Genomic DNA, 25,710 nt, shown 5'->3' with positions numbered 1-25,710 from the left:
ATGTTCTTTTCTTACTAAGCTGGCTTTCTGTCAACCTGTGAGTTTCCTGGCTTTTGCCGTTCTGATCTCTCTCCCGTCGTGGTGGGAGGTGGGGTGGGGAGGGATGAGCGTCTGGGTGGGTCTGAGCTGGGTTAACCCACCACAGCAGGGTACACACTAGTACACAAAATGCTAGAAGCTTCAGGAAATTTCTTTACTCCTCTTTGTCTTAAATGAAGAGCCTGTAGAAATGACCTCCTCAGCAGGTCTTGGGTGGCCTTAGTTGCAGAAATCCATTACTGTGAGAAAACGGTGGCTCTAAGGTCTGATTTTTTTTTTTTTTTTTAGCATTGATCTCTGATCTCTTGCTCGAGGTTCAGAAGCTTGAGTTAGCCCCTCACTCACAACCACACCACATGCAGACATTCAGGGAATTAGTTTTAGGTCACTGTAATCTCATGCTTTAGGAGCAGCAAATTTGCTTAAGAGCCTAGTATCACGTAGGGATATGTAAGTTTTAAAAAGCTAGAAAATGTGTTAGAAATTTTAACTGTATTCAAAATAAAGACTGAAAAACATACCTCATATGCCGATTTTATTTTGTGCCCATAATGTCTGCCAGCAGTGGAAAAGGATTCTGAAGTGAACAAGAGATTGGGATATTTGGCATTTTATGGTAGCTGAGATATTTCCTGCCATGGCCACTACGCTTTTACCAGTGAAACCATTATACATCGTTTGCAATGATCCAGCTTTACACAGAAGAAGCGTGACCTATCCTTGGCGTGGTCAGAGAACTGGACCTTGCTGAGGGGCAGCTCTGTAGATGCTGTGGGATCAGAGGTTTCGTAACAAGCACAGCAGAGCTTCCAGCAGAATTATTCAAGTGCACCCCATTAACAAAATTTGGTAATCCTCTAAGAAAAACATCCACTCTGTATCTGACTTCTGCAAAGTACTACATAACCTTATAATCCTCGGTTTAAATAACATCTGCAGGTTTTGAGAATAAAGTCTTGCAAGTGACAAAGCAGGTGACAACTCATGAAAGGTAAACCTGGAAGCGAAAGATGGAAGGTAGGTTTGTAACCAAGTAATTGGACAAGGAGAACAGATTTTTCTCTGGTTTTTTTTTCCAGCATCTATTAGAACAATTTCTGATAGCAATTATTTGAATGTTTCTCTTCAAGAAGGCCACAGTGAAATATTTCTGTGTTTTTATTATTTTTTGTAGGCATTCTAATGCCGAGAGTAGGAACAGCAACTGATCGACAGATTTCTCCATGTGCTCTGGAAAACAGCTGGTTATCATATTTAACTGGAAATGAAAGACTCCACATTCCTAAAACACCTCAGCAGGAGCCTTATTTTGTACAAATGTGTACTAACTTCATGGGGGAAGTCTGCACCAGCATACCTCATTATATCTAATGGGATACTATTAAGAGCTCCATGCCCTGCGAGATGAAAACCTTTTTTGTAAGCAGGTGGCATTCTCAGCCTTGCTTATTAATGCAGACATCGGAGCTGGTAAAAACATAGTCCTTCATGTGTTCTGCCTTCTATCTGTTCTCTGTTTTTCTAGAACGAAGCACCTGGCTTCAGAGATGCTGGAATCCTTTGTGCTGCTGGGTTGAACCTCATGGGATTCACCTGATCTGAAACCAGAATCTGCAGAACCATCCTGCATCTCCGCAGAGATCCCAAAACCTGACACCGTTTGGGGAAACTTTGTTCTACTGCACAGCTAAGAGTCAAAAAAAAAAAAAAAAAAAGAAAAGAAAAAAAGAAAGCAAATGCAAATACAAACAATACAGAGAGTGTCTTCAGACAGGAGTGACCATTCTTCTTCGCTCTCCCCCAGGATGTGCCTCCTGGCTTCAATTTTTAAAATTTTTGAAATTTTTGCTTAGTTGGGAATTAATTTTCCCAGAGAAGAATTCAGGTGAAAATATTTACCTCATATAGAAACTTCAGAGTGTGTAAAATTTTTATGTTAAAATTCTTAAAGGTGAGTCATTTAGAAACTAAATTGGTTTTGTTTAATTTTCCTTAAAATGGTTCACCCACAGTGTGGCCCATTGACAGTTCAAGAAAACAATCTTAATGACTTACACTAAAGTGTCAAAATGATTTTAAACAAGGTAAGAAACTCTTGTGTTCCTAATCCCAGAACATATGATCTCCAAAACCACTCTCCACGGGGAAACTTAAATACGTGCACAGCCTTACAACAGCTGCATGAAACTAAGAGCGGTTAAGGTCAGACGAGGGGCCTGGAACCTCTGAAATTTCAGTTGTAAATAGGACTTAGGATCCCGTGTTTTCACTAAGACAACAAAAGTGGATATAATTAACACACACTGTTAAACTTCATTAGTCTCCTAGGGTTTCAGTTATGCTTACAAAAATCAACCCACTAGAAGAAATATGGCTAAAAAGGTGGGGAGCCTCTTCACCATGAAAACAATTTTTACTTTACAGAAAAAAATGCACATTTTAAAGTCTTTTTTCTTTTTCTGCTGTTCTGAAAGATACAATGATTTTACCACAAACTACATTATAAAGTACTCAGAGGTTCAGGCCCTGAGCTACTCCACGTAATTTTCCAAGGAGATGAGTATTCAACAGTAAGCCATATCTTTTAATTTACTTTTTTTTTATTTAATGGTAAGGTACCACAACATCTGTGGTGAAATACCTGCTTTGAGAAAGCCTCCAGGGACTCAGCCTGCTCCTGTGCAGTGTTCAAGGACAAGGAACCTCCTCAGGAGCCTCCTGGGTGCTGCTGAGTGTTGGCTTCAGCGGAAGCCCAGGGATGGGGCCTTCCATCGCTGCTGGTCAATGATACCGACCTCTCCATGTAATGCTTGCAGTAGGGCTCTTACCAGAGCAGGAAATGCTGCCTGCTGTCGAAGCCAGATGGGCCTGTGTCTTCATAAAACATGATTGCCCTCAGCTTCTGCTGAGCTGTAGCTTGCCCGTGCGCCTTTGGTGCCTGCAGAGGTCAGCAAGAATTTTAAGCCCTAATGGGAGGCTTCATGTCCGTGGCATGGGAGTACCAAGATCCTCCTGAGCTTGTAAATAAAACCTTATAATTTTTCACTTTATTTAGTAACTTGACATGCACACGATTCTACTTTAAAATGCAGACTTAGAAATGGGCATAGCTTTCCTGGTTTTGATGAGCTGTGCCTGAAGATATTGGCAACTGTGATGAAGGTGGGGAACATGGACAAACTGGGAGACTTTTACAAACAGATGCTGCTTGCAAGAAGTAAGAGGGTCTGAATCGTGAACTTTTGGAAATGTATTTGGTCTGGTTAGCATGAATTAACCTCATCTTTGCTTCCATGGCTGATGTAATGTTAAAATACAATGGGTGCTGTCGAATCTTTTGGCAGAAGGGAGATACAGTGATGTGGGGATATGCACATAAAAGGTGGCTTTTCATTAGTTTTTGGATGCTTAAGGTTTCAGACACGGCTTAGTGTCAGGTAGCACTTCAGAGACACTTTGCCTCTCCCAGGGGAGTACTGGTAATGCAGATACACTGAGACAGGACCAGCAAACTATTTTGGTCCCTATCAAGCCTGCGGATTCAGGGAGGATGAGTGAGGCTCAGTCCAGGAGTCACAGCCACAGAAACACCACTAAGAGACACGCTTTTTGCGTTCACCTGAAAATCTGAAAGGGAAATAAATAAAAGACATCAGGAACATTTAATTTTCTTTCTATGAGTCTTGCATATAGAGAGGAAGTAGCTGTTTAGCTTAATTTTACTTACTTTACTAAATATCTTAACTACTGTCTCACATGACATTCTTACACACAAGCTAGGGAGAAAAAAAAAACAAAACAGTCTTGATCACACTCCTATACAGCAGGTACAGAGATGATGGGAAATCTGCACCCAGTCTGGTAACCAGTCAGATCCCAATGGGAGGACAGCCTGCCTCGGGTGCAGAAGTTTGTCTGCGATTTGGTTTTATTCAGCCCTTCTGTTAATGACTTGGATGACGGAACAAAAAGTGAACTGATTAAATTCACAGCTGACACCAAGCTGGAAGGGCTGTAAATACACTGTGGGGAAGGATTAGAATTCAAAATGTTTGTGACAAGCTGGAGAAACAATAAGGGGTGAGGAAAATAAAAAAAAAAAAAGGAAGTAACTCAGTTAAGACAAAGGTAAAATCCCATACTTGGCAGGAATAGCCAACTAAAGAAATAGAAAATGGAAACGATTGCATAGATGGCAGTTCTGCAGGAAAGGCTCAGGCAAAGATCACATTACGATACAGAGAGACAAGCGAGACGTGCAGTGGGACGTGCTGAGATGTGCGTGCACTTCTCTTCCAGAAAGAGGTGTGCAGTCCATGGGAAAAGGTGATTTACTCAACACAGGAGCCTACAAAATTTAGGAGGAAAGCTTAAAAGCTGAACTACGACAGACTGTTTGGCAGAAAGAGGGAAGGGCCATTGGTACAGAATTAAACTCTCAAGTTTGCACGAGGCTGTTGCGTCCCCCATGTCTGCAGTGGATACAGCCAAACAATGGGCCTGATCTGCAGCGAGAACCAGGGCAGAGAGCAGAAAAATCAGTAAGGGAAAGCGCAGTCAAGCCACGAGTGATGGTAGATTCTTCCTCAGTTATGAGTTTTAAGAACAAGATAGAGACGCTTAAGTCATGATTTACACTGGTATGGTTGGCTTTCAGACCTCAGCACAGACACGAAACAAGGGGTCAGGAGTGGCCACACCACCACTTCTCTAGCGTTCTTTAAAACAACTTGTGTTTCTTTGCACAGTTCGTTTTCCTCCTGCTCTTACACTGCACTGGGTGTCCGTGATAGTCCATAGCCTTTCAGACAAATTTCAGAGGTTACTTAAAGAGAATGCTGCGTTACGTTCTGTTGAAATAAAGCAAAGGGTATCTGTATTGCAATATGTAAATCAAAAGAGTTTAAACTCTCTTATTTGAAATAGTCTGGTGCTTACCTGACGCTGGACCAATCCTTTACATATAAACATAACAGATGTTGAACTGAAACATGTGAAAAAGGATCAGCTTGGTTTTAGACTACTAAACTTTTTGCCTGCAGAAATATCTGTAATTCCTCCTTTCCTGCCTGCTTCCATCCCTGCTTCTTGCAGTGGCTTTTACCTGCCCTCCCTCACCTTGCTGACGTGCTCCCGAGGACAGGGATGAGCCTGGGCCAGGACTGGACTTGTTCCTGTAGGAAGGGACCGAGCTTCCTCTTTTTTGGTCCTGGAAAGTCCAGCTGCCTCCTACTCAAGTAGGAAGTCTCAAGTCTACCGCTGCCAGGAAGCCCCTGGCAGCACCCACAAACCCACCTCTTGCCCCAGCGGCGACTACAGAGGCATCGCAGCGTGGACAAGCAGAAGGCAGGGATTAACCTGTCACCAACGGCTGTGTCTCTTCAGGACGCTGGAAGGACAGAAAGACCTGAAGATCACAGTCAGCTCTTTAACTTGAAACTACACAGCGTGTTGAAGTTCTGCAATTACACACAGCATGTGCAGTGCACACTTTGAAGAAAAAAAAAAAAAAGAAAATCAAGATAATTCCACTTATGGCAATTGGACTCCGAACTTGAGGAGAATCTTGTGTTTATTTCTTGTCTCCTCTCAAACAGCAAACCCCTCTCCAGATTAATGCTGCACAGTAGAAAGGATAAACATTTAATAAAGGCTTAGGGACTCAATGCAAACACTAGTAATAACCTAAGTTATCTCATAGCTGGGTTCCATGCCTACTTTATACAGTACGTATTTCTATTTTATATCCACATGTGAAGACGAAATTCTGTTAAATTAGGTTGACAGACCTAGAATGAGTTTCTGAATGCAGCTTTTTCAAAAAGCTTACTTACAGTTCATCTCTCCCTCACTCTCCTAAAATGATTTCTTCTCAAGCTATTAAAGAGGAAGAATTTCAAGAATTTTTCAAATTGGCTGATGTAGAGCAGTTTGACAGTTGCATGATCTTCTATTTTCAAGAGAAATTATTCCACAGAGAGAACAGTCTTTTTTCCCTTTTGTATATTTTTTTAACTTGATATTTTTATGGGTAATGCCCTGAAAAGTTGGAAATGCATATCGCTCTTTTGCAAGAATATTATAAATGGATGCTTATCTCAGGCACTAAATATCTTTATTTCTTTAAATAGAAACACCAAGTCAAGGAACAGGAATAAACAGGAAGAGTAAGCCTAGAGCAGTGACAGATTTCCCGTGTACTACAGCAAGATTTTTCATTTTCTTTTCTTTGTTTTCTCCTTATAGCAATTGCAAACGAGTTCCTCTGCTGTGATTTGCCGCGGGACTGGGTGATGCCTGCAGCCCAGTGCCAGTGCTGTGCTCACCACGCAGGCTACAGCTGCTCAGTCCCGGACGAAGCCCCTCTCTCGTGAGCATCGGCGCTCCCCTAGACCTTAACAACCTGTGCTGGACAACACGACAGGCAGTAAATAGCCAAAGTCATTGCACTTTTGTGGACACCCTGACAGCATTTCTGCTTTCTAAATCCTGCCTGGCTCGGCAGCACTGCTCATAGCTCTACAGATGAAAATCAACACCGCAGGCTGTACTCACGGACCCACGGGCAGGTACTGGGACACGCCAGACATCACGCAAGGCTGGTGCTGTGCTCGCAGGCAGTCGCTGCGCAGAGCATGTACGTTACCATGCCAAACTCAACGTGTGGAAGTTTCGGTGCTCTGCAGTCGCTGTACAGCAAGCAAGGTAACTCCCACACACCAGCAAGTGCCGGATGGCCCTGCTGCTGCCTGATGACCCAGCAGTGTCACTGGCTCCCAGGCTGGGACCAGGACTTAGAAATGGCAGAAAGTGCCCTGAAATGAAGGAGCAGATTAGGTTCCCTAAAATCTTGACTTTGCTTCCCTCGGTCTGTACTCCCTCCTCCTTCTTTTAGTGGCTCCAGCCTCAGCCATACGTGGAGGAAAGCAGCCAGCTCCATCACCCACTGCAGAAGATGTAAAACATCCCTTCTCTGGGTGTCATTTTTATGGAGAATCATTGTACCATAAAATCACTGAAAGGAGATCCAACTGCTGGAGATGGAAAACAAGGCTACTGCTTGCTACAAAAGGATGCTCTCCTACGCAGCGTTTCTTCATCACGTTTTACTCTACACTGGACAAATCAAATGATGTTAAGTTGAACAGCAGGGTGATGCAATGGGACAATGCCACCATAAAACAAATGCACCAACCAACCAACCCTGAAGGTCAGAGCGTGGATTGAGAACTTGTGAGCAGAGCTGCGTATAAAGTCCATTGTCAAGCCCATGAGAAAAGCTAAGTCTGGTTTTTCTATGTGGTCTAGAAAGCCTTGCAGAAGTTGTTTTGATAACTGTCTTGTATAGCCCAGGAGACTCTAGGACATGGCATGAAATTCAGGATACGATAGATCCTGTAAAACTGGGACAAAAGCAGAAGTCTATTTTTTAAACAGCGATTATAACACAAGTACAAGTGCATGGTCAGGTCACTGTGGGCTTTCCTCCCATTAACCACTGTCTGCTTTAAAAGCTGTTAGGCCATAATTTGGCACCTCCTTCTAACCAGAAAACTAAAACATAGGCAGTGGGTAACAGTAGACTTTAATGATCCACCTGGTTAGTACTTAGCCACCTCCATCTTTCAGGTCCAGACTGAATGCCAAATCACCCTGGCAATTGCCTTTCTTGTAGTTATCAGCCCTTCTCCTTTTAAAAATACATCTTTCTGACAGCAGCCCACAGCTAGTATTTCCTTTCCACTCTCTGAAGTGCAGAGCACTACAAATACATCATTTAGCTTTGCTGCAGTCCTTTCTGTCCCTTTGATCATCCCCTTTACACCCTTCTGCATTTCTGCTTCATTCCCACATGTGCAGTACATCAAAAAAGAGCTTTGGACCAAGGACCTTGGGCTTTGCAGAGCGGCTTTTTTCAGGGGCAGAATCCCACCTGGTGTAAAACAGCACAAATGCCAGTGAAGCCAGCAGCATGACTGTATTCAAACCAGCAAAAATTCTGACCCTAGTGCCTACTTCAAAATGCCTTATAATTCAACTAAAGCTTTAAAATGCTTTTCTTGGAGTGCTGACTGCTGGCTTGGAAATTTCCTCACAGAAGTGTTAAACTCAGTTGGAGTCTATTACTCTGTGACTCAAGGAGTAAACCATGAAAGATGCTCCTTTCTTCCTTCCATTCATCATGCCTCCTTAAAAAATGGTTTATGATGCTAAGAAATAGTTTTGCTAACAGTACCTAGACTGGACAGTTGCTTCTTGCATTTTACAAACTTAAATCATCCCCTTTTGCATTTGGCTAGTTGTTAGCTGAACATTTTTTTGCGTATCTTTAGAAAACATGGTTTCAAATGCTTTAAAACTGAGCAATTTCATAGTATTAACATGTTGCAAGTATGGATTTCCCCAGCTCAGAGACTGCCCTGAATGAACTTGGGAAAAGGCTGCAAAGGAGGCAGCGTTAGGCTCGGAGTGACTGGCAATCCCGGCTCTCGGTCTTAGAGTTCAGCTTCCACTGAACGTGGTTTCCACGAGCACAGTAATCTGAATAATTCATAAATAGCTTGAAGAAAATAAATACTAGTTGTCCTAATTCATAGATGAATTGAAATCCTGAAGCCCAGGGCTAAGTAACACATTCAATATCCCAAGCAGAAGCTAACTCTGTATTTCCAGTCCCTGGCTAATGATCCAAGTAGTGTCCTCCCGTTTAGCTCTGCTCTCTCATTCAGAAAGAAAAAAAAAAATCAGCTCTCAGATAACTGAGTGTCTCAGATCTGATGTAGAATATGGTAGCAGGAAGATTAACACACACAGTTTTACCATTCCAGAAGCTGACAGTCACATTCCTTACCCAGCTGGCAGGAGATGTGAACTGGGAAAAAAGGATTTTCTTTGCAATTTTCTTGCGTTGAGAGTTGTTCCTGAGTAATAAGACCTACTCTTTCCTCTCTACAGAAGTCTCAGCCTGTTAAATTGCTCTTCTGACGGCTGAATCCACATTTCAGCTACGACAGTGGGAAGCGCTGCAGGCAGGGCAATGCCCCCAAGAGGAGAGCATTTCTCAGTTCACGGATGATGAAACACATGTGAACCCTCCGTGCTCCAGCCGGTGTCGGGGAAACAGTTTCTCTGTGCTTCAGTCTGCTGTTGCACTGCCTCAGTACTGCTTACTTATCTCTTTGGAAAGAAATCACTGCTGTCTCCAAAAAAAGAACAAAAAAATGGCTTCAGGGGAGCAGATAACTTGGCAAGTAAAAAAAGCAGATGCTAACCACCCCTAAAACTTCCCAGAGAAGCACCACTGAAATGTACCTCGACATCTAGAGTTTGAATTCAGAAATGTGGTTTTAAAACCACAGAAACTTTGGTACACGTCCATGTGAAACAGTTTATGTTGCTCAAGCACCACTTTCAATTTTGGCTAATGAAGGAATAAAAACGCAAAGCAGCTCCATGACAACCCGCATGAAAGTGAGCGAACTGCCCAACTGTGTCTTAATAAAGCTCCTTCCTCTCCCGTCTCTGCATGTTTAGGGTTGCTTGTTTTACATAAGCACATGAAGTCATAAAAAAGGAGAATTAATTTAAAGGCTTGTTAACTTTTCCCCCCTTTTTTTGGAGTGTGAGGACAGATGGCCAGACTAATAAACTAAATAAGAGAGGATGAAGTTCACCCTGCCTAAAATGAAAATGCCCAAAACTTTTCCCGCCTCCTTCCCTCCCCTCCCATGGTTCTCCTGGCGACGCCTCCTCTGAGCCAGCATTACCTAACTTTTACACAAACACGCAGTTCCCATCAGCATCCACTTCAAACAGCTCTGGCTTCCTGTCTGATCGCATCTCGTTTTAGGGGAGCAGAGGCAAAGAGCTACTCCCGAGGGGTTCGCCAGCAGCTCTGCAAGGTAATCAACTTGTTGCATTTTTACTTTTTGTTTGTAATGCCTGACTAGTGGTTAGGTAGATGGACCAGAACAACCCTCCTGGCAAACTGTCTTGCTGCAATTTGTAGTAGCAGAAAAGTCTCAATCCAAACTCAAAAATTGATTAAATAACACTTTGGCTTTCTTGCTTCCTGCAGGGAAAAAGAGACAGTTTTTAAGATCAAGTGTGAAATATAAAATCACTAGTATTTCTTTTAGTCGTGAGTTGTATGTGTTTAAACACGCATATGCTTTCTGATTGAGTTTCAGTTCATCACGTTAGACAGATTTAGAAAGCAGCAGCCCACTGGGACCATGCTCTGGCTGTTTTGCTTGGCCCCCACCACACGCTGCGTGCCTTTCTCTCCAGCCACGCTGCTGCAAAAAGCCCTTAATTCTCTGTAGCTTCTTGTACCTTTTGCAGGCTCTGAATTGCCAAGATGCTTCTACTTCTTTATCTGGTCACTGGGCTTGCCCTGTCTGCTTCTGGTGTCATGACAGAGAAAGAAACCGGTCCAAGCCAAGAGTTATTTCATGACATACAGAAAAAAGTCAACGAGCTCTGGCAGAATTTGCTTTATCCGGTAATGCCTGGTAATGAGACTGCTGAGACGATTTACGCCACTTGTGAAATGAAGCCCAGCTCCAAAATAGATGCTGACAAGCCACAAGTGACTGGACAAGTCTTATTCAGACAGCAGCATGCATATGGAAGATTAGAAGCCATTTTTTCCTTGGATGGGTTTCCACTGGATAACAATCAATCTGGTAGAGCTATACACATCCACGAGCTGGGGGATCTCAGCAACGGCTGTGATGCTACAGGGGGACACTATAACCCCTTCAGCGTCAATCACCCCCGTCACCCAGGGGATTTCGGCAACTTTTTTCCTAAGGAAGGCAAAATCAGAAAATACAAAACAAACCTCTGTGCCACGATGTTTGGTCCATATTCCATCATGGGCAGATCCGTTGTGGTCCATGAGCAGGAAGACGACATGGGCAAGGGCAACAATAAGGCCAGTTTGGAAAATGGAAATGCTGGGAAACGGCTGGCTTGCTGCGTGATTGGGATATGCAACAAGAACTTGTGGGAAGAGAAACTGTCTGAGATTACAGACAAGAAGAAGAGAGGGCTCAACAAACGAGCATAGAACCAGGCTTAAGTGAAGACCAACAAGCCAGCTATGGCCTGGGCAGCACAAAGTACCTTAGGCTGTGCCTCTGGCCACTAAGACATATGGCTAAAGAGTCCCATTTCCATTTGCTTGCTCCTCTAAGAAATGTTTATCACTTTGCAGAGCCTCCTTTCTGTAGGCTCATCAATAAAAACAGCATCAACTCAACATTGTGATGTATTTTCTTGGAGAAAGGATTCCTTTTTATGCAGTTGGGAGTTGAATGCATGTAAGAGAGTGCTAACAGATATGGTTGATAGTCTGCAGTGCAAGGGGCTCTTAAGGGATCGTAAGTTAGATACCAAAGGAAAAAAGAAGTGAATATGAATAAGCAAGAAATTGCCTCTCATTAGACGCTATCCTGTATTTAACTGCAAATCTGAAAGGTAAAAAGATCTCTATGCTGGTGTTGTGTTGCAAAACCTGGATAATGGACTTCCCCTAAAAATATGGGAAAGTACAGACATTTCTCTTTTAAACTTCAGATCCTTTATGTTATTTTACTTGTATTTTCAGGTTTTATTCTCAAACATGTAAAAGCTTCTTAACTATTTTAAATTGTCCGCATGGGTACAGCTGAGTCATGCTACACTGAAAAGCAGTTACATCTGAAAGCAGACCTAAAGGAAATATTTCAGTTTACCATCACTCCTGAGCAAAAATTCCCTAAAGCCTCTGGTCTGCACCTGTTAGTAACTACACAATAGTTTTAACCCTGCTTAGACAATTATGATAAAGTTAGCAGATCAGAGATAAATATTATTTTCAAAGCCAAAATATACTGAGCGTGTTTCTTCATACAAAAATGTTGGAAGTAAATCAGTCAATTTAGACTGGGAGAAGTGACAGTGAAAAGATTTAAGTCAGATAATTTTCAAACTTAAAAACTCTCACTCAATAAAGCTTTACTTTTTAAATTCAACACAACTCACTGAAAAAACTAAAACACTACCTAAAGACTATCATTCATCTGGTACTGAGAAAAGAAAAGGAAACAAGCAGGTAGAACAAGCTTATCAGGAAATGTTTTTATTAAAGATGACAAAATATATTAATATAGTTGAACCATGTTGTGCAGTTAATCCAGGCAGCAACAAAAGAAGTTTGCAAATAAATTAAATTGCATAATTTAGGAAGTAAAACTACAAAAGAGAAGCTGGTAAACAAAATCCTATCTTTTAGAAATGTAGCAGACTTTCAACTTAATCTCTGTTAAGATTTTGAAATACATTCCTGAGCTCGTACGGATTAAAGAAATTCCACTGTCTTTATGATACAAATTCCCATATGCTTAAAAATAGTCTCACTTAGAAAAGAAGCAGCATTCTAAAAGATGCATCTTAATCTGCCATTTTCACACACTTACTTTACAAATTCAGTGAACATTGTTTTTCAAATAACCACAACATCGTACTTTCAAATGAAATCCTTCTCACAGATAATGCATGAATTCACTTTTAAGTGAGACAACCTCCTTAAATCAATTTGCAAAATGCATCTTCTCCATACCTTCCCTTCCCAGTTTGCTTCCCCAGAGCCCAGCACCAAAAAGGCTCATATGTCTGGATGTGATTTCTGCATTTCTGAAGTCCTAGAAAAAGGGAACAGAAGTCTAAAAAAACAAAAAAAAACCAAAAAAAACCCCAAACCACCACATAAAAACCCCAAACCAAAATACCAACCAAACACAAACGCCTTAGTAGTGTTGATTTGACAACAAAACACGAGTTCATTTACTGGCAGGAAAACAATTGTTCTAATAGCACAACAGTATAAATTAAAGCAATATCCAAGGAAGATACTGACAAGAATATTCAATTAGTTATCACACAGTGCAGCAAAGATGCCTTACTTTTACAAGTTTCATGGCTTTGAAGTCTTGTGTTCCTGGGAGAAGGCTAAAAACGCAGCTAGAATACACATTCAACAGGGCAGAAAGGAGAGGGACAGATTGCAGCAGTGATATAGCACTAAAACTGAGGTTTCCACAGATCTAGATATCTCACTGTAATTTAATGACTACAAAGATATAAAAATGGCATCTAAGAGAGAGAATGGTGTGAAGATAATTACCAAGATGCCCTAGTTGTTGGGTTGTACATCACTATGTTCTCACAGAAAAAACATACTAAAAAAATCAACAAATGAGGCACTGAAAAGCTATTGGTCCAGCACTGCTTCTACCTGCTCAAATTTTTGTACCGACCTTTTCATTAATTAACAGCATTAACTGGCTGTTAAGGGACCAGCAGCAAATGCCAACTCACACAAGTGTGGGCCAGGAAAAACACAGGGCAGGGAAACAATATAACACCCTGAACATTTCAGAGCTCAGCTACATGAAATGTTGACCTTCTTATTCGCTTGCCTCAGTTCTGACTGCGTTGATATTTAGCTCTGCACAGGATTAGTCTGTGAAAGATGGAAAAGAATACATCTTGAATAAAATGCTACTTCATGTGACATTCAAGCATTAAAGGAAAAAATCCTGCCACATTCTCCTGGAGATTTCAGTTTCTGCAGTTATTTCTCTTCTGACTTGTCAGTACTGTCATATAAATGAGTCAATAACGCAGTCAGTTACAATTAATGGCAACAGCATAACAATCTTTCAACTCCTTAAACTCTTCTTGGTTTTCCAGGTGATGAGCAACTTAAATAGTTATCAGGATAATGAAAGGAAAAGTTCTTACTGCTTCATGTTCCTAACATGCTTGAACATAGAGGGTTTTTGTCTCTAAGGGCTGCTGTTTAATATCGGTGAAATGCTGCAATGTCAAATTACCTTTAAAGAGGAAGGAAACATGTTTGAGGAGCACTGTGAGTATGGCTTTACTCCCTGCAGACAGACACTGAAAGGGTTACACGAATGCACCTGCTAGGGAAAACACATGAGAACAGAGACAAGCCACATTTTTCACCTTCCCACTATCATTCCTTATATTTATATGTAATCATTTACATACAGCCTTTCTTCTGCTGAATACAAACTGTTCATGGACTCTGACACCTTGATTATGGCAGCACCTGCTAGCTCATCTTCCATATACAGAAGAGTTTGTCAGTATTGCTAATATAAACTCTGTTTATTCAGTAGCTGACAAGTGGGCTGTAAAAATTTGCAGCTGGCAGTTATTTGTCAAAGGAGGACTCAATCTGGGAGGGATTTTCCTTTTTATTAGTAGTATTTTATTAAATTTGGTTTAATTCTCTCTGATTGGTTTCAAGTTCTAGCAGTGAGAAATGAACATTTACAGACAATTAGGTCCCAAGCCAGCAGAAAAATTGCCTTGACGGCTGCTGGCCCACAGAAGCTCCACAGCTGCAGAGACTATTCCTTATGCTACAAACAGGAGAGGAAGGACGTGCCTCCCCTTCTCCAACAGCTGCTAACTTCAGCGTTAAGTATCCCCTTGTTGCTGCCTTCCTAGGAGCAGAGTGGCATAGCTCCAGCATCAGGAGCGTGCTAGGGAATGACACAGCAGCCTCCCTTTTCCCTAGTTATTATAGGAATGTTTTCCTATGACTAAACATCAACAAGGCAAGAAGTTTAAGAAAGTGGCAATAATGCAAATGAACCTTCTACCACACCACAGACTGGTGAAATGAGCAGGAAAGGAAGAGCTATCCTTAATTCCAAAACATAAGAAAATAAAAAGACACAGATTCCTTCAAAAAGGAGGGCACAGATGGAGCAGGCTGAAATCTACCACCTGTTACTCAGCCTGAGGGCTGCCCAGCTCCCGTAGGTTGAGGAATGCAATTCCAGTAACTGAGAAAGCCAAGCAGGTGGACAGGGCATCACTGGTTCTCCTCTTGCTGTTCTCCTTGCTTTGGAACAGCATTGCCGCTTTTCACAGAAAGACTCCTAGCTTCTCTCACGATGTTTCCTTCAGAACTTCATTAAATTGGGTTCTCATTATGTGGTGAAATAGCTCCCTGTACTTTCATGAGATGAGCTAGGAGAGGGAAGGAAAAATTTAGTACAGTTAAGAAGATATAAAGGTTTGTAATGAGAGAACTATATACATGCAGCGATGGTTTTCAGAAACTTTCTATAAGGGAATAGTGATTTTATTCTAAGGAGGTACTTACAGTCACGACATGTAAAGAGAAATAGAATGCAGTCTGAGAAACAAGCAAAAGCTTGAAGCCTTGAGATGCTTCTCAATTTATCATTCCAAATTTTTCATCCTTGGAAGACACTTCTAACCATTAAAATATAGTCCATAGGACTAGGACCACCCATGTCACAGAAGCCTACTGATAATATGATAAATCATTATCATTGGTCTCTTTGCTACATTAATGTAAATTACATCAATCTATGTAGAAACTTCAAATCATTACAAGAAAACAACATGACTAAACCTCATCACTAAATCTTTCCTTTAGGTAATTTACATTTTTGGTATGCTGTAGCCAAAACAAACAGAGAACCACCTTTACTAGGCAAATATTAACAGTTTGATGTAAAAATCAACCCTACAGCACACTGCTTCACCAATCATATTCACAGCAGCACAGGCAGTGCAAAAGGATTACAGTGAGAAGCTTGAGGGCCTGGATGTCATACCTCAAGCCAAACTGTTATCCAAATATTCGCAGTTTTCAGCAGGATCAGATGGTTTCTTATTTTCAGATTCAGGGAGCTCCTCAAAGCTGTCATTTGTGTGTGCAGTTGTAACTCGGAGCTCTCCGTACCTTCCAGTGTCCTCAGTATGCACCACATCCATGGTGTTGCTGTTTTGATCCCCTCTATAATTTGGAATTTCACAATCGCTCTCTGAGGTTTCATCATTCTCTTTCAGGGCCTCAGTTTCAGCTGCTTGTTCATTCTCTGAGTTTGATGGATCTGTAGGTTCGGATGGGTCAGGGCTGGAAAGTGGGCACTCTCCCAGAGATGAACCATTAAGCTCTGCTCCAACCACCATGCTCTGCTCCCTTGCGGAAGCGCCTGCTCTTTTCCCTTCCAGTTCTGCAACTGCCTGCTCTGTCAGTTTAATTATCTGAGTTCCAAGCTTGTTTATTTCTTCTTCCTCGGAAGGTAGCTGGGGTAATGAAGGATAAAAATGTTTATTTTGGTTTCTGTTATTTAAATTAGTTCCCTCTGCAGCCAGGGACTCGCTTGCAACAGCACAAGTTTCATCAGGTTCTTCCTTCTGTTCTGCTGAAAGAGAACAGCGAGATGCTCTAGTCAGTTGCAGATATATTTATTTATTAAATATATTTATTATATATCTGATCTGAAGACCATCACCACCAGTGCCAGGCCACAGAGATGTTTACCTCAGTAAGGAATTTCTAAGAGTGATCCCTATCCCATCCCAGGCCCATTTCTTGCATGATAAGCAATCAACACTGAGATTCCTGATGGATCTGGCCCTATTTTGGAACCAGTCCTTCCCTAACACCGACAACTCTAAAAGAGTCATAGTCCATACCATACTGTAGAACAGTAGGGTCAGGCAAACATTTTCAAAGGAATATCAACTCGAAGCAAGGCACTCAGCTACAGAAATTTTTGGCACAGCTTAACATTAATTCCCACATCACTATCCCTTTCAGGTGTTAACACAAGCTCTATTTAATTGGAGCTTTCATCCAATAATGAAGTTTCATTATTGGTCCTGCAACATTTCTCCTAACATAAAAGATACTAATTTGTGTAACAGCATAAAACAAAGCAGCAGTGGAACAATTTTAAATATACCATTATACAAAACAAAAAAAGGCAAACACTGAAAAACGTGGCAGAATAGAGAAAACAGCAATGTGTAAACAAACAGCTTTGTGAAAGAGAGAGAATCTGTCCTCATCTCAGTTAAGGGAAAAAAGTCTCATTGAAAATAAGCTTGCCAAGTCAAGTAAGAAAAATTAGGAAATGCCAGAGACATCTTAAAATGCATCAACAACTTAAAATTACTCTTGTTGTGCATATGGATTACCTTTTTGTATATCAGCATTTACTCTATTTCACCCTGCCCCACACACTGCACAGGACCAGCCTGGTTGCAGGGAGGGATCAGAGCTACCCAGTGCAGGAGCCTACGGTCTCTATCAGACCCGCCTCATTTAGAATTTGGGAGCTGCTGAGTGAGTGAGACAACGGTTGGCATGAAGGGAGCTAGGAATGCTGCTCTGAAGACCTGGAATTTAAGTCTGTGGAAAATGCATGGATAAATTAACTTTCAAAAGGCGATCACCCACTGGATCTAATCCTCATTATCTGAGCGCTCAGCTGGAAACTAGGAGCTTGATTTACAGTACTGCTCTGCTCATGTCGTGTATCTGAACATACATACTTGAAGCGCTCCAAAAAGAGCCAAAATGTATATACCTAAAGTCGGCACTCAAAATTAGCAGGGACCTACATTATTCTTTCCGTACCTCAGTTTCCTCCCTCTACAGTGGAATAACACAGCTCATCACCTTGCTGCAATTTTCAGAAGATAAATTATTTCAAAGCACTAGAACACTAAGAAAAGTCCATAGAAAAACAGTACTTTTGTTTTCAGGGAATGCTTGAAATAGCGCACAGGCAATACAGCAGGAACAATGCATTCAACAATGAAGAGGAAAAAACCTAAATAGCTGCTCATTAGCCACTGTGATGCTCAAGTACAATCTATCCCATGACACTACCCATCCTGTGCATTGGATAAAGTGAGATTTGGTGGCACAAGACAGTCTTTAATTCCTGTGATTGTACTATGTTATTACGAATTTTCACACAGGAACTGCACAGTATATCCTACAGACTTCTACCATCCAGCTTAACTAAAACAATGATAACAAGGACAGACTAAAACAGGCCTGGATGAGATCAGAGTAAGCAGACAGATTAGATAACAAAAGCCTGAAAAAGCCCTCTGATTATCTGTAGATCTAGCTAGAGTAACATTTGATGTATTACAGAAAGTTCTGATAAAGAATGTATGTTAATGCAAAAGTTAAAAACGCCTCCTGGGCCAAACAGGCACCAAATATCAATGGCACTATTTAAAGCACCATAGCTGACCGACGTGACATCATGCCTAGTATTTGAAGATACATAAGAATTTCATTGCTATTCTGCTTATCAGCTATTTTCACTCAACTGATCATTCAACTAATAGGAAAGTAGAAGTGGTTTTGTTTGTATTTCTGGAATACTTTTAAACCAAGGGCATACTTGCTTGGTAAACAAAGGCAGATAAACACATTCCTACGTTCTTCCCAGCTGCCAAGCTCCTCCAGATTTTGGAGGTACACTATATAGATGAAAAATTTCAATATGCACCAAGCTCCTAAGACTCAAAACCAGACAGTCATTCTGTATGCAGAGCAGCACAAAAGGTGACTTGGTGTATCACATCCATATAGCTGCTGACTGCAGAGGAGCTGTGTGACTCCACACACTGGGACAGGACCTACAGCTGAAAACACACAGCTTCCTTTCCAGGCTTTGAAGGGAAGATGGCAGCCCCAAACAGCCTCCAGAAAGAGGATTTGGACCAACAGAAGAAGTTATTGTTGCTCCACCTACTACTAGAAGCCCTGGCGTCCCCTGCACAGCTGGCAGTATGTATGCGCTCATCTGTGTCACTGAAAAGTTGGCCCCATTTATGTAAACCATCACAGAGGTGACTTCTGTCTGAGTCCTCACTGCAGGTTATCAGGTATACTGAGCCACATGCAAAGGAAAAAACCAAGCTGATTGTGTAGACAGAGCAGTAATTTCTTAGCCTACTCCGGTTTAATGACAGGATTTCTGTGATTGATCTTGGGTCTCTTATGGTTATAGGATGGGGAGGAGGAGAGGGTTACGACCTACTGGGAGCAGATTCTTCCCATGACTGCCACAGGACTAATCCTTGTCTGCTTTCTCCTCTCCAAGGCTGTTTTATTCTACTCTTCTCTTCCCCTGCCTAGCTCTTTGTTCCTGCCCTATATCCCTTTTGTTTATCTAGTCCGTACACTCACTCTGCCCATTTCTCATCAACTGTTCGTTGTCTTTAGCAGGTGAGATTTGAAAGTGAATGGTTTACAATGGGTCTGAAACTCCAGCCTGTTTTCTCAAGGTGGAAACCTTTTCCCCAGATTTCAAATTCCTTTCCATTACAGACATACTAAATGCTTGCATGTTTTTTAAAAAACAAACAAAACCCAAAGGAAAAAAAAAAAAAACAAAACACGTGGTCATCAGAATTTAACACAAAAAAGTGATTTGGCTGACATAAAAAAAATCAGCTGAAGTAGAAAACACAGCATGGAAAGCTTTAGCGCAGAGCTAAAGTTTGGCAGTGTTACAAAGCAACAGAAACAGGGTCTGATGAGATTTGGCAGGCAGCTTTAACTGAAACTGTAATACTAACCTCACTTAGGACATATACGTAAAGAAAGAGCATAATGCCACCAAGTAAATACTTTCAGTAGTTGCAGATTTAATTAAAAATCAATGATTAAGTAGGCAAAAAATGAATATTTATGAGTTATTATTACTCACCAGAGAACTATTCACTATAGTTTCACTTCTTATTTTTAGCAAAAATATCAGCTGATCAAGATTATAAAAAATGATCAGTCCGGCTGTCAAGTTTTATCAGATGATGACATGGATACTAAAGTCAAAATTAAGCCACAATCTATTTAGTTTCACGACTAACAAATAAATTGTTTATGATGCTTCATGGTTAGCTGAGTAAGATCTGGGCATACCAAAATGTTATGCCCATTAAAGAGCTTATCCAAATGCCGATAGGCAAGCATAATAATCCATCTCCCATTCATTATGAAAAACTAAGGGAAAAAAAAATCAAGGTTATCAGCAAAACACTGTCTTCTGCTACTGTCAAATAAAGTTAAGCTTGACTTTGGAGCGATGTTAAAGCTTGCTATTCAAGAAGGATTTTTACCAAAACCCATGCAAGACTATAAAAAAAAAAAAAAAAAAAAGAAGTCAACTTCTCTGGGAAAATGAGTAGAGTATTTCAATTTACCAGGCGCAATCAGGAAGCCTTTCATCTAGATATCAGCTGTAATGCAGAAAAGTGCTAAGCCAGTTCCACAGACTGCTTTCCTACCGTGCATTTTAACTGAGGGAAAAATGGCAGGAGGCAGTTAACTGTAACATAGATGGCATGAAAAACTTCTCACAGTATCAAGTTATCTGTCAGGAAAATTCTTGAGGTGTAAGACCTGATCCCTAGACCTGTGCAATCTATTCAACACTCATTTTTCAGTCGTTTCTTTGCTATTTGTACTGGGACCATCTATCCATTTTACTTGTGGATGACTTATTCAAATGTGACAACTGAAACTTTGCCTTCTGCTATCCCAGCATGAGAATTTATTACTTTCTATTTGGAAAGAAACGAGTGCTCAGGTCTCATCATGTTCCTTACGTTCCAGGTACTCACCTTGTACTTCAGTTTTCTGTGGCTTATCAGTAAACGCTAACAACGGTGACCTGGACCGCTGTATAACAGGCAAGGCTGGGTCACTGAACGTTATGGTATCCTTTCCACCTGAAACAATTGAAGTGTTAGAACTATTAATTCACCAATTACATCCATTGTGCACTAATGATATCCAAACACATCCTACAAATTTTTTGCAATGTTATTGAAAAGCACAGAACAGGAAAAGCATCTCAAATAATCCTTCTAGAGCATGGAAAAAAATACTCTGTACTGTAGCTGGAATATGCAAGTCAAATACAGAAAAGGCTTATGTATTTACTCACAGTACTGAGTAAAGGATAGATTTTGAAAGAAGATCAGGTGCTGTATGCAGCAAATTGTATTAGCAATTAGCAGTCAATTCAGAATATTGATAATCAGATCATACCAAAAGTTTTACAAAGAGTAATGGATCATTTGCATGCTATTACCAGCAAGTGTTCAGCACTGATTCTTTACTCCCTGTTACTCTGCCTCAGTGATGAACCTGCTCGTATCACATATATAGTTTTACACTACAGACTCAGACACATACTATCCTACAATGTTCCCTTAAAAAAAATAGCAAAAGCTTAGCATAACTAAGAACTGAGGGAGCGAACAAGCATACATTGCTGGGGAAAGGGAGGGACTTTAATCTGAGAATTGCAAAAACATTTCTGAGCATTTTCATCTTAAGCCAAATGGAAAAGGGCAATTTTCCAGGTCTTTTGCAGACAAAATAGTGCAAGAAACTCTTCAGCTGAGGACTCTGTTGTAGATGCCTACTCCTTACATATTTTAGCAATACATAAAGCAACACCTGCAGATCCTTCAGGAAGTCCTCCACTATTCAGGATGCTCATGTTTTTAGTGACTGACACTACCTTAAACCTAGAGGGGAAATGGCAGGAAATGTGCAAGATCAGCTAAGCATGGTGTTTGTGTGGCCTCCAGAACAACAGCCAACCGATGAGTAATGGCTGGGGAGGCGGCAAGCTACTGCTCTATTTATCTCCATAAGAACGGACATTTATGTAACAACCACTTCTCCCCTCTAAATCTGTTTGTACGTTTCACCTTAAGGCAACATCCTAAATCTAATCACCCATCCAAGACAAAGACTTTCAAAAGAGCATCAGGTCAGGAGATAGCCAGAATAAATCCAGCTCTGAGAAAATTCTGGTACCTACTAAGAAATGATGAAAGTCAAGCTGTTCCCTTGGACTCTAACTGGACAGCCCCAGTTCCTAACTACTTTTGAAAGTGCTGGCTGTAAATGCCCTGATCCTGAAGGTATTAATGACTGTTTTCTATCCTTAATGTGTGGGGGTATATACTACAGCAATATGAATGCAAATAATGCTTTTGAAACATGGATCCCTGTCAAGTATGCATCAGAATTCTGCCTTCACCATAGCAAGTAATTAAAAAAAATAATATTAACTGACAACAAAGTGGAGAACCTCTCCAGTGTAAGGCAAAATTAATTAAAATGGGAAAAAAAAAGGCAAAACAAATCCGATGGCTATTTCGAAATGCAAAAGCCCCTGGAAGAATGTACTTTCCTCTAACAGTGAAGGAATTTTGTGTTGGAAAAACTAAATCATACAGGGAACTAGTGGTATGAAAACATCCAATAGATATTCATACACAGTCAAGAGCTGCCACATATCCAAAAAGATACAAAAGAATCCAACAGAGGAAGTAAAATTCAAAAAGGTGATAAATAAAGAATTGGGGGCGTGGGAGGAGATGTCTACCAGGAAAGTAGAAAGCAGAGTTGTCTTCTTTTTCCTTTTTTTTTTTTGAATAAAAAAAAAAAAGTAAAGTCTGAGCTCAAGTCCCTGAAGATTGCAAGACAAACTTCAAAAAAGAAAGTTCTTGACTTCCAGCCAGGATTTACACAGTAAACACATTCACTTTCACATTTTTCTCTGAAAACCAACTTGGTTACAGAGAATAGAGCTAAGCTCAGGATCCACACATCTAAGCAACAGATGTGTCCCAAAGACTCCGACACATATTTATTTATTAACAGTGACTCACATCCATTCATGAAGGAGGTAGGACATAGGGGTATTGCTGCACTATATTCTGTGAATCATGACCTGAAGTTGGATTACACACAGGGAATTTCAATTAGCTGCTGTGTAAGTTCAATTTTATAACTGATATAGCTTTGTGTTCCTCTACTTAATGAATTTTTCAAGGACTTCAGTGAAAAGTATACAGATCTCAAAATAAGCAGACAAATAAGTTTTCACTACTAGTAAATTCTTCATTTTCTTCTCTGGGGTTGGGTATCCTCTTGTAACTTCTACTGCACCCTACACCGCTGTAACTGGCTATAGCTGCAGCAGCTGCTAAGCCTATTAAATTTTACCTTCCTTTGCTCCACACCAATTACTGCAGAGCAAGAGGCAGTGTGGAAACTTTCTTATCATCCCAGACAGAAAAAGGCTGAGTCATGGTCAGCTCTTTTCTCAGGCTTTCTTTCAGTGGGAATCTGGAATTTTCAGGGAATGACAGATTTTTAAAAATACAGAATTACTTATCTGAATGTCTGGTGCCATCAAATTGTGAGAGGAGTAAGGTAGTGTTTACTGTGTACCATTACTGAATACACTGAGCATATTATGCATGCGTATTTGAACTACAATGTAGCTAAGAAAAAGGAAAGAATTAAATGCTTCTGTGAACAACACATGCTCTGCTTCCTCCTCAAGGTAAGTGGGCTTGTAAAAAGAAAACCAGAGCCAAATCTATGCCCAAGCTTGCTTTTTTTTAGCAATGAACCTCACAAGAGGTTAGTTTAATTAAACCTCATTTTCCAAACAATGGAAGGTAAAGTTTGTGGTAGGTAGAACTTCTACAGAAAATGAACTATGCTAGCAGTTTCACCATTTAAAAATTTAAATATGGACTTCCTCTTGATTTAGCTTCCTCATAGTTCATTCATGCTTTGCTCAAAAAGCAGATGACAAATATGTCACCCAACAAAAAATTAGAAGTGGTCAAGCTCTTTCTTCAATAGGATAATGTTTATTAACATCATTTATTAACACCATTTGGAAGATACTAATATCATGGTGACAGTAGGTGTTATAAATGTTATATGGACAATGATGCCCAAGTAGGAACATGTGTGTTTCTGTGCTAGACTGAACATCACCTTTTATCTGTGTATTTTTTCCAATGACAAAAAGTCCAACTCACAACCAAATAATTATTTTTCTCTCTGGATTTAAGACTGACTAGATGAGATACTCTCCACGTTCTGCCCCTCACCCAAAACAACATTCAGTTGCAGAATCCACTGTGGTAGCTCCCACACCATTTGTTACACACTGCTGTTTTATGGAGCGGAAGCTTTCCACGCTCTGAAAAGAAAACTGGTGACCCACCAGGTGTTGCAAGGCTCTTTCTGACCATCTTGGGACTAGAGTGCACTTGGAAACAAAATTGAACTCTTGATTTAAGAGGCAAGCAGCAAGTCAACAAACCTTGGGGCTCAACAGAACTCTCAATCTAGTGTACAATTCCTTTATAACTACTTACGATTATCCTTTCTTACTGTTTTCCTCAATTTAAAGGAATTGTCTCGTAGAGCAGCCTCTACTTCTCTTGTGGTCATCTAACTCAGGTGACTGAACATCTTAATCTTCCAGATATCAAAATGTTCAGATAACATTTCCATTTATTTACATGCAGTGACAAAAATTAACGTACTGCTAAAATAAGTTACTAAAAATATATGTTAAGCAGAACCTACTCCCAAATCCCACTGAGACATTGTAGCTCAGGCCTTCAGGCAGCAAAAGAAAGGAAGGAAAGAGACAGTTGTTATTGTAGAAACATTAATTTGATGTCTTACCTACATAGACCAACAACGGTGCAAGAAGTTCCCACTGTTCCATTTTTTTAATACATTTTGCAAAGATTAGAAACGTTGCATTTATTAGTGTATGAATTTCATGGAACACTATTTTGGAAAAAAACCCTACAGTACCTTTAACTGATGAGTTTATGATACACATTTGTACTCATGTACAAAACTGCACTAGCAGGGTCTTAGACAAGGACTTCACCTGCATCTTTTGGAGAATATGGGGAGGCACAAATGCACTAAGTAGACTAGGTATGTCAGGTGACTAACTGAAGAGCGACCCATGGAAACAAATTTGGGACCTTCAGTTCTGGAAAGCATCAAGAAGAGAGCCTGTTCCAGAAAGGTGATTGAGAATGTCTACTCTGCAAGCTAAAGTGGAAATACACCACATGGGGTCAAATGGCTGAATAGCATAGGTTTGTCACAAGGTCCCTTCAGCTTTGTCAAATGTTTTCTTCTAGATGGAAAGCTTAGGTGGAAAAAACAGAGCCAAAAAACTAGAAGCCTAAACCAGACTATCTCCCACTCTCAGGAGCACTGATAGCAAGTTGTAAAGAACAAAGCCTAATGATGCAAACACCAGCAATGGAGTAGCATAATTTACAGTGGTTAAAGAAGACACAATTAGGTGTAATGGGAAGAAAAGAAGCAAAAAGTAAATGTAAATTAAATATTGCACATTTTCCTAACAGCGAGGTCTATTAGAAAGCAGATTAATCTCCCATTACTTGAGTAATTCAAAACCTAATACAATACTTAAGATGCTACAGGGAATAAGCCTGTTCTGGAGAGATGGACTAGAAAATTTAAGATCATTTACATTTCCAATTTCTCAGAGTTTATGATTCTACAGAAAAACATTAAAAATATAGAGATAAAATCCATGGAAGCTGCAAGAAAGACAAAATTAAGAAATAAAATTTGTTGAAAAACATAATGGCCAATATCCTATGTATCATTTTAGACAACTGTTTAAATAAAATAGTTCCCTTTTTTTTTGGCCTGCAGACTATGGAGACAACTTGATTATTTCCAGTATTTAACTTTTTTTTTCAGTATACATATTTGACTGAAGAGTTTAAATAGTCTACTGATTCTTGGTTTCAACTTAACATTTATTAGAAGTTTCTAATTTTGCAAATGCACCAAACAGCACATTCACAAAATAACTGTCATTAAAAAAGTGATAGCCAAGCTTTTCTTAAATGCAAATATACCCTTGAAAACTAAATAACGCAAGTTGTTCTTTTTAATTTTTA

The 25,710-nt window shown here is 40.4% G+C and overlaps 2 protein-coding genes across 4 annotated transcripts in view; one reads left to right on the top strand and one right to left on the bottom strand.

Moving 5' to 3' along the window:
* Window positions 1–25,710, bottom strand: part of CCDC149 (coiled-coil domain containing 149) — a 75,723-nt gene that overhangs the window by 9,405 nt on the left and 40,608 nt on the right. Inside the window, exons 11-13 of one of the 3 annotated variants that reach the window (XM_086746888.1) lie at window positions 20,539–20,646; window positions 15,714–16,307; window positions 12,151–15,096 (exon numbers count right to left, since the gene is read on the bottom strand). In XM_086746888.1, coding sequence (XP_086603014.1) covers window positions 15,715–16,307; window positions 20,539–20,646 — 701 coding nt within the window. In that variant the 3' untranslated portion in view covers window positions 12,151–15,096; window position 15,714. Of the gene's footprint in view, window positions 1–12,150; window positions 15,097–15,713; window positions 16,308–20,538; window positions 20,647–25,710 lie in introns of those variants that run through there. The other 2 variants (XM_086746890.1, XM_086746889.1) reach the window with 2 other exon arrangements.
* SOD3 (superoxide dismutase 3) lies at window positions 9,831–11,305 on the top strand. The gene is made up of 2 exons (XM_010118071.2): window positions 9,831–9,941; window positions 10,384–11,305. Exon 2 carries the CDS (start codon window positions 10,400–10,402, stop codon window positions 11,111–11,113), a length of 714 nt encoding a protein of 237 aa, XP_010116373.2. The 5' UTR covers window positions 9,831–9,941; window positions 10,384–10,399; the 3' UTR covers window positions 11,114–11,305.

This window comes from Chlamydotis macqueenii, chromosome 4 (genome assembly GCF_036417535.1).
Source record: "Chlamydotis macqueenii isolate bChlMac1 chromosome 4, bChlMac1.mat, whole genome shotgun sequence".
Lineage (NCBI taxonomy): Eukaryota > Metazoa > Chordata > Aves > Otidiformes > Otididae > Chlamydotis > Chlamydotis macqueenii.
This window is presented reverse-complemented; position numbering and strand designations above follow the sequence as displayed.